This window comes from Saccoglossus kowalevskii, chromosome 16, assembly GCF_978046115.1.
Source record: "Saccoglossus kowalevskii chromosome 16, keSacKowa6.1, whole genome shotgun sequence".
In the NCBI taxonomy this organism is placed as follows: domain Eukaryota; kingdom Metazoa; phylum Hemichordata; class Enteropneusta; family Harrimaniidae; genus Saccoglossus; species Saccoglossus kowalevskii.
Window position 1 is genome coordinate 20,569,109 of NC_140656.1, and position 12,951 is coordinate 20,582,059.

A 12,951-nucleotide genomic window follows, 5' to 3' on the forward strand; every position below is an offset into this window, starting at 1 on the left:
AAATAATGTTTATTATTATACATCTGTCACCGTAACGCCATAAGTTACAGGTATTTTCATCCTACCATATTAGGAAATGGGAATTCCAAATATGGAACGATTACGCGCGTAAACGTCCACTAATAATAAAAACAAACATGGCTGTCGCCAGGGTGTGACCGGACTCCACATAAAGAAGTTCGCTGATTCTGTTCTAAACATTTTGAAATTTCGGAATTCCCATGTGGTATCCTTGAAAGGAAAAGATGTATAATAATAAGGTTATTGCGCGGATACCTCAAAGTATGCACTCAGACAGTACACCGACGTATCGCTGCGCGTCGGTCGATACTTCCACTGTACTGTCTTCGTGTATACTTGAGTTATTCTCGTAATAACCTCATAATCAAATGTGTATGTCACAGACTCCCTCCGTCTGATTGGTTCAACTGTGCCCGGACAAGGCAGAGTGGAAATGTACAGCGAAAACGCCGGTTCGTGGGGAACGATATGCAGTGATCACTGGACAATAGAAAACACGGCTGTCGTTTGCCGAGAGTTGGGTCTTGGCAAGGCGTTACCAGGTGGGTTGTTTTTTGATAGACCACAAAAAACGCCTGTATGTCTTTTGTCAATTTATTATTTGTAGTAAACCACCATCACTATGCAGTATGAATTTGCATACAACTCATTTGCATATCTGTCCAAGCAAATCATGTTAAGGATGCGCGATATGATTAGCTTAACGCGATTTTCACTTTCTAAGGCAATAACGAGCAATAACGAGTTTGGAAGTCGTGTTATATGATTGATACGTGCAGCCAATTCAGATCTGCTCGTCACGAAACTATAGAAAAAAAGGTTTTTGTTGTGTTTGTTTGTTGTTTTTTTGGTGGAGATAAGTTTTTTTTTACTCCAAACTGCGTATATGAAAAAAAACACGTTTTAGGGTTACGAATATATTTCTAAATGTTGTTTCAAAAACATTTTTCGTATATAAATTATTGAATATTTGCACCACGGTTTGAATGTGGAAAAAGTGTCCCGCTTATTCAATATAATACGGGCTATTTCAATACGTATTACTATTGTAGATGGGAATGTGAAAGTGGACGTTTACGTGAATACTCAGTGGCTTGAATCGAGTAAAATGTATTTTTCCTGACAGCTCAAGCAGTTACCTCACACCAAATCATGACAAAAATGATAATAATAAGATAATTACATAATCATTCGTCATTCTTTGCGTATAGAGGACGTACTCGTATAAATTTATAAAATACAGACTAATATTACAGCTCCCGAATAGGTGATTTTTCGTTCAATGCGAGAACTCGCTTGTTGCGTGAAAGACGCGGACCAAGCATCTACCACAAGAAACGAATGATTTGATTTTGAACTCGAGTTTCTTCTTTTAAAGCTCAATGTTGAAAAGCCGACGGGATTTAATTTTCAGAAGAGGATATGTCGATTTCATTACTACATCAGAATTGATTACATCGAATGTGTATAGCACATTAATAAGCACGGAAATATCCTTAAAAGCTTTCGTATTTTTCTGGATCCACGTGATGTTTTGACGTCACTACGATGTTATGACGTTATCACTTTTGTTTGACCTGTTTTTTACATTCGATTTCACGCATAATGAATCTCGCAGTAAACGGGAATGGTTTATTGAATAGAGCCGATGCATTGGACGTTTTATATCAGATACCTTTATTAATACCATATACTTATTTCAATGAACCACGTCAGTTATCCAGTATCTATCTTTTCCAGGAAGCATAGCGACTACTTCCGAGATCACACTGCCTATTTTGATGACGCATGTTTCCTGCACCGGAAATGAATCGTCTCTGGCCTACTGTTCCTATGGTAACGCCGTGGATGCATTGGACTGTACGCATCAAAAGGATGTGACGGCGATTTGCACTGTGGGTAAGATGCAATGAGACCAAAGGTTGATTTGAATATAATAAACACATAATAATATGAATTAGAAATCAATACCAACTATCATTTATGACCACCATCATTGCAACTACGGCGACATAACTTTATGTAGTTGCATGTATTTTAAAGGGGAGCAGAGGTGTGGCTTTTGACACTCTGTACATGAAATTTGAGATCTATGAATGAATTCTGTCGATAAAAACAACTTGTATGTGCTGCGAAATGCCCTAAATATCGGGTATAAAACGGGCTGTGAAGCAGACGACAAACGTCCGCTTTTCCTGGCGTCATTTCGCCTCTAGAGGGCCAGTCAAATGACGTCATCAGTGAACACTGGTAATTGAACCCATTCATGCTAGTATGTCAATCCCATAGAAATGCTACCATGAAAGACCTTGTTAACTGACTACTTAAAAGTTGAAACATGGCGAAATGTTGGGCGTATGAATGCCATAACGATTCATGTTAAGTTTCTCGAAATCCCAAATAAAAAATCACGTTGTTGGTTGCGAGAAATCGGCAGAAGAACTAACCTGAAAATGAAGACACGTACAGCGCTCTAGCAATAGTAAACAGTGAGTAAATAAATATTGTTTGAGTTAAAAAAAACTAAATGAGAAATACGCTAATATCACTTGAACTACAGTAATCATTTCGCCCAACTTCCCACTTTTAATCGACCGCTTATCGCTTAATTTCCGACCGCACTGTATTTTCCGACCGGAAAACGACCGCATTTTTATCGTAATTTTTCTCTCACTGGCTCATTGAAACACCGACCGGTCGCCTAAACACTGGTCACTGGCACAGGAGTGATCGAAATAGTGGTTTTGAGTGATACAGTTTGGGGATACAACGGGTACTAACTATTATTAAATTCCGAACTACTCTTCTAATCTATACCACATTGTATCCTGTCGTTCGCGGACGAAACTTCACCTGTGTCCAATATTAAATAACTGACTTTGCGTAATTATTATGAAAGCGATATATTACAATGTTGAAATTTTTAGAGCCGGTACAACATTGTAAACAAATTTGCGTAATTAGAAAAGCAGCGCACTAAGTAAACGACCTCAAAATATACAAGTTTGCGTACAGCACCGTCAGAACTAATAACAATTTTACAAGATCGACGCGCGGAGCATGAAAGAAAAATATTGTTAAGGTAACGCGCCTGTTCAGTGCGTGACTTGGGGGTCAAACTTCGGTCAACACACACTTGATGTCAGCATCGCCGCGCAGTAAGTTATGCACTGAAGTACTTAAAGTTCAATTGCGTCCCAAAATGATGTCGTTGATCACCCAGTCTTTTGCAAAATATTATAACTAGTTTCCAAACTTTTGATGCAGCCAGATTTATTTAACTTTGTGGCAATATAATCTTTTTAATTTCCCAGTCCTTTCTGTCCATTCATTGTCTTGACAATATATGTGAATTGCTGTGCGAGCTTTTCGTACCCGACCGCGGTCAGACGGCGTCATGAAATCTATGCATAAAAGGCGGGCGACCTGTGGCTGTTTGATTTCCTACTCTCTCCTAAGCTAGCGATTGGTGAGAATGGTTATTAATATATTACCCGATGTACTTGTAAATCGGACAGTCATACCGCAATTGTGTTGAAACATTTTTCGGGCAGTAAGTAACGTCATAATATTGTTTAAAATAAAATATTCCATCCCAATCAAATCTAGGTCAAAGGGTCAAATTGTGTGCATATAATTATAGATAATTAAAAACTAAATATATTTGAATTTTTGACGGCTATTCGACGTTTGTGCAAGCCAGAATAAAAAAGGTAGTGTATACAATAGCGATATGACTGAGATATCATGGCATTTGTTTAGTATTGGACACAGATGAAGTTGTTCGCGAACGATACAGAGTGGTATAGATTTGAAGAGCCGTTCAGAATTTATAATAGTTAACACTCGTTTATATCCCCAAACATTTTGACTACTCCAGTGCCGGTGACCAGTGTTGGGCGAGCGGTCGGTGTTTTCAATAAGCGAGCGAGAGAAAAAAAAAACGGTAAAACTGTGGTAGTTTTCCGGTCGGAAAATACAGTGCGGTCGGAAATTAAGCGATCGTTTAAAAAGTGGGAAGTTGGGCAAAATGAGTACTGTGGTTCAAGTGATATTGGCATATTTCTCATTTAGTTTTAACTCGTACAATATTTATTCACTCACTGTTTACTATAGTCAGAACGCTGTACTGTCTTCACTTTCAGGTTAGTTCTTCCGCCGATTTCTCGCAGCCAACAACGTGATTTTTTTATTTGGGATTTCGAGAAACATAACATGAATCGTTATGGCATTCATAACACAACACTCGCCATGTTTCAACTTTTAAGTAGTCAGTTAACAAGGTCTTTCATAGTAGCATTTCTATGGAATTGACGTACTAGCATGAATGGGTTCTATTATCAGTGTTCACTGATGACGTCATTTGACTGGCCCTCTAGATGCGAAATGACGCCAGGAAAAGCGGACGTTTGTCGTCTGCTTCACAGCCCGTTTTATACCCGATATTTAGGGCATTTCGCAGCACATACAAGTTATTTTTATCGACAGAATTCATTCATAGATCTCAAATTTCATGTACAGAGTGTCAAAAGCCACACCTCTGCTCCCCTTTAACACAGACCCTAGAGATCTATTTTAAGAGTTTAACAAAGTATTGTATTGTATATATTCAGATGGCGGTTGGGGAACATGGACGACGTGGAGTGACAGTGACGTGGCTTGTGGATGGGGTAATCGTACAAGAACTAGACTATGTGACAACCCTCTTCGCCAGTACGGGGGAATGCCATGTGTTGGCAATATTACGGAGTCGATACAGAGTCGAAAATGGGCTGGTTTTTGTAGTAAGTTACTCTATAGCTATAGCACTTTTTACCACTCTACAAATGCGTTGATTTATTTTGTTACACAGAATATCAGTACGAAATAGAATGTTGATAGAGTGTGAGGAGTATCGAATAGAAGAGGTCGTATAAAAATATAAATTTTATTCTTGCCTTCAGGAGACTGTGATATGCGAATACAAAAACTGTGCAACCTTTAAAATTAACTAGTGATATAAAGCCTGTAATCGTACATGTTTAGTATGATTGTTGTTTGTACATAGACTGCACTGACTTGGGTGTGCTAGATCGTGGCACTGTATCGGGAGGTATAGTTCATGACGATTTGCGACATTTTGAGTGCACTGCTGGTTTCACAATGGACGGTGATGATACGAGTCAATGCAAAGATGGACACTGGACACATCCAATCCCACTCTGTGCAGGTAAGCCCTATGACTAACGAGTTCAGATGAAATAGCCCAACGCGATAAGGATTAGATGCGTGCTAGTATCGAATATATTGAATATCGAAAACACTAACCTCAGTGTTTGTACGGAGAAAGATATACTACATTTTTCCCTTCTGCAGTACTGTGGAATACTTTATTTTCGCTGGATAAATTTTCGCTGAAAAGGCTTTTTGGGCGTTTTGTATGGAATTTACTCTCACCGAGTTTAATGTGAAATATAGAAGAAAAAAGTATATTCGCTTGATTTTATTTTCACTGAATCATTCCTTCAGCGAAAATAAAATATTTTACAGTATTAACTTCAAGTTTTTCTTCATCAATGTTCGCTGTTTAGAAAGCTGCAAACTACCTAACGTACTTAATGGGACCTTCAGTGGACCTCCGACTGTTGTTCATAAAGAAAACACAATGCTGACGTGTGATCCTTATTTTGAGACAGAAACATCTGTTCTGGAATGCTTTGATGGGGAATGGAATGAGGATATGAACAAAGTAAAATGTGAAAGTGAGTATATCTACCAATACTTCACAATACTGAACGTTATTGGCATCATTGCTTCTTGACGATGTTAATACATCAATTGGCAAATGTTAAAAAAAAAATAGTTGAACGTTTTACACTTTCCAGGGTTTGTCTGACTTTTATTCATCAGACATGCACTTTTAGGATAAAATTGGATCCCATCACCGTTTTCTGATATTCAGACCTTCAATGTTTTAACCAGATAACAGTATTGACGTGTGGATTTGGAATGTAATTCTGTGAATTTTGTTCGATGAATACACACCTAATTGTCATTCGTTCATCTCAGTCTGTTGTTGGTGAGAACTATTGGTCACGTTGCACTGAATCGTTCGTAATCATTACATCGTGACCATCTCGTACTGTTGCAGCAATATGCGAAGTATACATATGGAGTACAGCAACTCACTTTTACTGCTTCGTCGACAACAAAATGAACTGGCAAGAATCAGCTGAGTACTGCGCCGATAGAGGCGGACATTTGGTCACCATAGACGATGAAGCTGAACAGTACTATCTGAAGAGATATTTGACGGGGGCTTCATATTGGATGAGTTTAAACGACATCGCAGTGAGTATTTGCCATACTTTTTCTGGACTACGAGTACATATTGGTAAGAAGAATTCTCAACACGATCTCCTATGTACTTAGTTGCCAGGTGACGATTAGATATAGAGACAAGAATTTTATACTAGTTTGATTTGAGACATATTTGGCGCATACACTATTTACCACACTATAGTGCTTTATATTAATGCTTATCTTCCACAACACAGGATGAAGGTGAATTCGTGTGGGCTGAATCTGTACAGTTAGGAGGAGGATACAGCAACTGGCTTGATGCAACGGAACCAAGTGATGACGAAAGGACAAACTGCGTACGAATAACATCGGGCGGTGAATGGGAGGTTAAGAAATGCAATGAGAACAACAATTATATTTGTGAAAATGAGGTGTAATGATTGAGCGCAGTTTTACAAACCCCAAACTTTCATGGAGTACGGTGTATATATATCTCGAGATTTGGCAAGAGAGAGTCAGCTTAAGACATGTGTGCCAGGAGTGCATTTAATATTTTGACAAACTCTAATGTTAGATAATTTTAACTATACTTTTCCTGTCAATATACAAAGCCAATTGTCAGTCATCCCGTATTGGCAGATAATACCTACTGGTGCAGTTCCTATTGGAAGGCATTTTCTAGTGGTAGACGACCCTTATTGGGAGACAAACTCTTTTGGTTGACATTCCTTATTCGTAGACAATTTCTATTACATGTATATTGTACATTTCATTTTAGAAAGTGAGCTCTATTGGTATACAATCCCAAATAGTCGTGGAAAATCCAGACTGGTAGACACTTCCGGTTGTTTGACAAATCTCATCGGCAGACGCTTCTTAATTGATAAACAATTCATGCTGGTAGACCATCCTTATTAGTAGGCAATTCGTAAGCAGTCCCTAGTATGCACCGATCCTCATCGGTGTGTACTCCATTATATTCGTTACTATAAATATTACACATATTTTTTTCAATATAATAATAATCAGATTGGTAAATAAAATAAAGCTTCGAAATATTAAATCTAACGGTTGTGTAATGAAATATACTATTGGACTTGGTATCTGTATTCATTGGAGACGTTTATGGTACGACACGTGTTGTTGATTTGTTTTCTTCTAATTAAAGCTGTGTGAGCTTATTAGTGTATTACACGTCAAAAAAATAGTTATCGAAATGGCAATATCATAACTACAAAATACTCACCTGTATAAACTAACCTCACTATTGCTAAATATAACAAGTTCAGATTTGAGACTATTTATATATGTGAACTTCTTGGTGTGTGTAACTGTTCGTAAAAAAAGCTGTCATTCGTATAGAAAAATATGAAAACTGTGATAGATGTAATTACGTAATTAAATAGTTTAATTTGTTTGAGAAACACGTGGTGAGTGTAAAAGATGACAATTATTTTATGATGTAAAGTCCGATCCAAGAAAAAATGTTGAGGAAGCAAGCCTCAATTTAAGTTGACTAGTAAAGTAAATAGCCAAAAATACTAATATTTAAACGAGTCTTTGATCTCGTTTATGATAACTGAGCAATTAAGTTGTAATGTAATGAACATTCTAATTAGTCATACATTTCTTTCACAAAATAAGTTTATTAATAAATAAGGGGCATTGTTTGTCAGATTTGTAATACTTTATTAATACATTTTTTGGAATAATCAATGATTATTTTCAGAGTAATTTTACCAAAACTATATCATGCACGCACATTTGGTTCACTCGACGTTGCTGTATTGTTTAGAATCAACAACTTGCAAGTTTAAAGTAGACATTATAAACATACAACTGTATATTACAAGAATTTTATGAATAGCGTGTTTACTAATTGTATTCAGTAATGGCAACTTTTCAATCCTTTGACCGTGAGACACATCCCTGGTAATCACGTGATCGTGCCACCGACTGCAGCGATTGACTGGTCGCATGTTTACTCTGCCATGCCTTAGAGTTTACTGTAAGATTGTAAGTTTGTAAGATTTTGTAAAAGGAGAAGTGAGAAGGAGACAGCGAGGCTTTACCTCAGCTGAGGGTTTAGATAAATAAAGCTGGACTATCTATAATGAACTAATGCGCATTCCTTTGAATCGGACCTGGTATCTCTACGTATGGGCGTTATCTTCCAAGCGAGTCAAAGTTCTCTGAACACAACGCCCAGTTCACAGCAGTATCACACGAGACAAATGTAACATACAATCGATATCATGGCTCATATTATTCAATGAAAAAGCCGGGCATAATATTTGTTTTTATAGAAGAATCATGAGAAAATATTCTTTAGTATGCCTATGACAGGCTTAGCATATTGGATAAATTTGCTATTTCAAAATATCGATCAATACGTGCCACTTCGCACAGCGTGTAAATATCGTCACTTCAAACCATGCAATCACTTCGTAGATAATTATCATTATCCACTGAACACAGTAACACAGCAAGACAAAGGAAGACCTGATATAATCAAACCAGTGAAACTTCTACGACAGTACACAATCCATGTGTAAACAACAATCACAACCAACCTAAAAGGGCTCATACCACCAATTGAAACTCCAGAGAAGACAATGTTAACATGTGAAGAGATATATGAAAATGATAACAAAAAGTTGAAAACATGGCTCAAAAATGGGAAAACAACATGCAAGTAATCAACCACATGAAAAAAAACTAACATGCTGGCCAGCTCAAACTTTTACAAATCTCAGGTTAACAAGACATCAATTCTGTATTTGGATTGCACCTAGAGAAATCACTGGAATCCAAATACACACAGAATAAACCCACAGGTACACAGCCGCTAAGTAGTAAACAAAAGACCACATGTTAGTCGCACCTTTGACCCAAGTGACGCATGCCCTGAAACTGGGCGCACATGAGAAAAAAATATTTAATAAATTTCATTTTTTGATAAAAAAACAAAACACCACCGTAGATGGCGCCAGCACAATATCGAAAAGTGAAACACGGTCGTTTAAAGTGCAATCGCAATAAATCTGCATGTAACCTGTTTGGGTATCAGTTATCAAATCAGACAGGACTATCCCAATTCGGTATGTTAATCAGCCTGTAGTGATTTTATAATCTGTGTTTAATATGTTTTTTCCGTCATAAGAGCGATGATTCTGTACGGAACCGTTTGATAAGCGCACTCGACATATTGTGTCCAAACGGTATTTTTTAGCTGGTAATTAATTAACCGCGTGAGCAACTACTATTATCTAAATATGTGTAATCTTTACTTAAGAATTATGATGTTCAACTCTCAGGGCTGCATGCTGGAATGTAATAAAGCATGCTAAACAGAAACCCAACACAAAAACTGGATAGTTGATCACGTGACTGCAAGTTACCAGCAGTTTCTATCGACATAGCATTCACATCTTCGCATCAATGTACGTATCTCAGCGTACTAGTAAAAACGACGGCTCTGTCAAGAAAACGACCATGAACTTTAGAAATACTGAACGTGCGGACGAAAACAGAAAATCAAACTAGAGTGAGATTTGACGAACTAGCATTTAGAACCAAAATAATCCAAAACAACTGAAAAAGTTAGAAACTGAATGAAAATCTTTTTCCAGAGTGTAACTGTGTGCGTTTTTTTAGAGTAAGAACAAACGCAAGTGTGGTCTAAATAAAAGGAGGTTTCTGTAATGAACCGTGACTAAGTTCATTTATCCTTTCAGTGGAGATGACGTCATGTTAAATTAATATATTCAACGGAAGTGTTTATGATTGGTCTAATGTTTAAAACAATAGAATGAGCCATTGCTATGTGATTAGTAACTAATTAAAATGGTGGAATATATGTTAGTGACTTCGTGTTTTACACTTGCTTTGCTAATAAAGAAATGAACAATGTAGTAAGTGCGCTCAGGCTTCAGTCTATAGCTCTGTTTATATTTTGACAGTGATGGTCTCCGGACTGATGGGCACTTTATAGAAGAATTTGGTGTGGAAAATACCTCATTGTTGTTTAAAAGCCCTTACATGTAGCTGATGTAACTAAATTGAGAATTAGTGTTGACAATCTTTAAATTGAAACAGGCAGATGAACAGTGAGAGTTGTAGTGTGAGTGGGCTTAGGCTTCAGTCTATAGCTCCGTCTGTAGCTATGTCGAAGAACAAGCTTTTATCCCCTGGAGAGATCCCAATGTTGACACGAATTTCGCTGTGAATTAGACATAAGCTGCAACACACATATTGCGTGGGGAAAGACATATTGAGTAAACTATGGCCCACCTTAAAATATGTACATGTTTTGAGTGGAATACAAGTTTCTCCGTATTGTCAGGCGTGTGTTTGTAAGTGCGCCCTCTGACGATGATACGATTTCATTCCGTGTATCTTTTTGACACATCGATACTTGATGAATTAATAATTGTATCTTGTTGTCGTTTTTTCGTAAAAGCCGAATAGAGTGTCGTTTTTGAAATAGATTTATTTGGTTTAGACGTACGTACATTCAATGCATTGCTACTCGAGACCAAAAGTGAAGTTTTTTTTGGACGTGGTGAAACGATTCCTACTAGGATTTCTACTTATTTTTTTAATTATTTACAGAAAGCGTCGATTTTATTTTTAAAAAAACAGGCAATTAAAGGACAAGACCCCGTTACAGTGGCCATCACACATAGTTGTCCTCAATTCCGGGTACTAATGACTTACGCTGACATTGAGCAGTGACGTCACTTTTGATCCAAGGCCAACATAAATAAATTTGACTTGGCACAATGTTGGTCCTATGTTAGACTTGCTGTCTTTGAGTTACCGACTACTGTCTGTCATGGACGTCAGAGTTACAGTGCTGTAGTACAAGCACCATCATACGTACCTGGACTCTCGCCTCGACTGACGCAGATCACGTGCGTAAGTTTATTCTTCGAAATGTACAGACACTATTGTATGTCATAGACCGTTTCAATACCAAGTTTCCAATTATGTTATTGTTACTGAATACTGGCCAATCAAAGCAGGCTATCAAAGAACTTGCATGAGGCGTGACCATTGTTGATGTAAAATGTTCACATCGTGTACTTTGTGTTCAGAAAGTTATCACGCGTGTTTTAGGAATTATCAAAATACCACTTATCGAGTGTTACACTCAATACTGTTTTAATCAAACTGTTGTGATATGACGCGGTGCGATTTGCAAAGTGGTGCCAGGCGATGTGAAGCGATGTCGGGTGGACGTCATGTTATGCGATTTTATGTGGTGCGGTGCTATGTGATGCGGGCGCGGTGCTATGTAATGCGGTGCGGTGCTATGTGATGTGATGTGATGCGGTGCTATGTAATGCGATGCGATGCGGTGCTCTGTGATGCGATGCGGTGCTACGTGGTGTGGTGCGAAATGATTTCGGATCGCATAAGATAGCAGTCATGGTCATGCGATATCAAGATTGTCACCTGATATCAAGTGTGGGTGTATGTGTGGCTATTGCAGCCGATAACGTCACGAGTGACCTCGTAACATATCCGATCACGTGATATAAATACAAACTACGAGCATCTTCGAAATGGCCAGATGCGACAGTGTGAACAGTGTCTGAAACAGTAGCAACTTTGATCGGCTCTTCGCCAATCCTGACAATGGCAATCGTGTCTTGCAACGTCGCGCCACCAGCGGCTTGTCTGGATTCTCTAAAACGCCACTTCAATTTGGGATTATTATTATTATTAAATGCAAATACAAAAAATGCTATCATTAAATCAGTATTTTTCCAACCACGCCCATGTCTCGGTGTTGTCGATGTTCTGTGTCATGGTAAGTACAGGTATACAATGGTTCTAGTATAAATTATGATTCATGCTTTTAATTATGCAAATCAGATTATTACAGATTGAAAACGACGTGCAGTGTTCGTATTTATCATGGTCGAATAGATATGACATGTTTATAGGTGTGCGTTTGTGAGTTGGACAACTATTTACATCCCTGATTTATTGATTTCGTGTTTCTCTGTTCGACATGACACGCACGTGTTTTGTTTTGTTTTATTATTTCGGGCAGCGTATGGTAATGACGTCACATGACATCGTCCGGTGACATGTTTGGCACCCTGGAGACCTACCTCCCCACTCTTTGTAACGCTGCTCGGTGCCGGTGTTCAAAGTCGGTCCAACAATAATACGCACATTTCGTCTCCTTCAAATAGAACGCTTTGTTGTTCCTTTCGCCCACCGAGCACGCAGACATAATTGAGGGTGTTATCAAATCATGTTGTTTTTCTTGCAAAGTATAATATCTTTCCTCTTAAAGGGTTCTAGACAACCCTGCGTGAAATATGCGAACTTTTAAACTTCAGAGTCTGAGTGTCAACCGCTGAGCTGTCGGTGTGTCGCATTTGCAAATATGCTCAAGGAGCGATAAATGCAATATTTTATTGTATTTCGTTCCATAAGTACAGGTATGTGTATTGACAAAAAAATATACGGCCCAACCCAGATATCGACTGTGGCACTGTGTCAACTTGCGTTGGGCTTCCTTTGTGGGGCATAACGAGGCTTTCAACCAATGGGCGTTAATCAAGGGCAATCCGTCACTCAGAACTGGGCCACGGAGGCTAGATATATTACAATAGGTTGTCAACAATG

The 12,951-nt window shown here is 38.2% G+C and overlaps 1 protein-coding gene across 1 annotated transcript; it reads left to right on the forward strand.

The window, feature by feature from the left end:
- Positions 1 to 448: 448 nt before the first annotated feature.
- On the forward strand, positions 449 to 7,093 carry LOC146733744 (uncharacterized). Its single transcript, XM_085490930.1, has 7 exons — positions 449 to 563; positions 1,762 to 1,920; positions 4,635 to 4,805; positions 5,069 to 5,230; positions 5,592 to 5,762; positions 6,152 to 6,351; positions 6,558 to 7,093. Exons 1-7 carry the CDS (start codon positions 455 to 457, stop codon positions 6,738 to 6,740), a joined length of 1,155 nt encoding a protein of 384 aa, XP_085347056.1. The 5' UTR covers positions 449 to 454; the 3' UTR covers positions 6,741 to 7,093.
- Positions 7,094 to 12,951: the final 5,858 nt, after the last annotated feature.

What these genes read in the sequence shown, in the direction of transcription:
- LOC146733744 (XM_085490930.1), top strand. Translation starts at nt 455, where the DNA reads ATGTACAGCGAAAACGCCGGTTCGTGGGGAACGATATGCAGTGATCAC. An exon ending in TCTTGGCAAGGCGTTACCAG is followed by an intron (nt 564 to 1,761) that starts GTGGGTTGTTTT and finishes TATCTTTTCCAG; the next exon opens with GAAGCATAGCGACTACTTCC. An exon ending in GACGGCGATTTGCACTGTGG is followed by an intron (nt 1,921 to 4,634) that starts GTAAGATGCAAT and finishes GTATATATTCAG; the next exon opens with ATGGCGGTTGGGGAACATGG.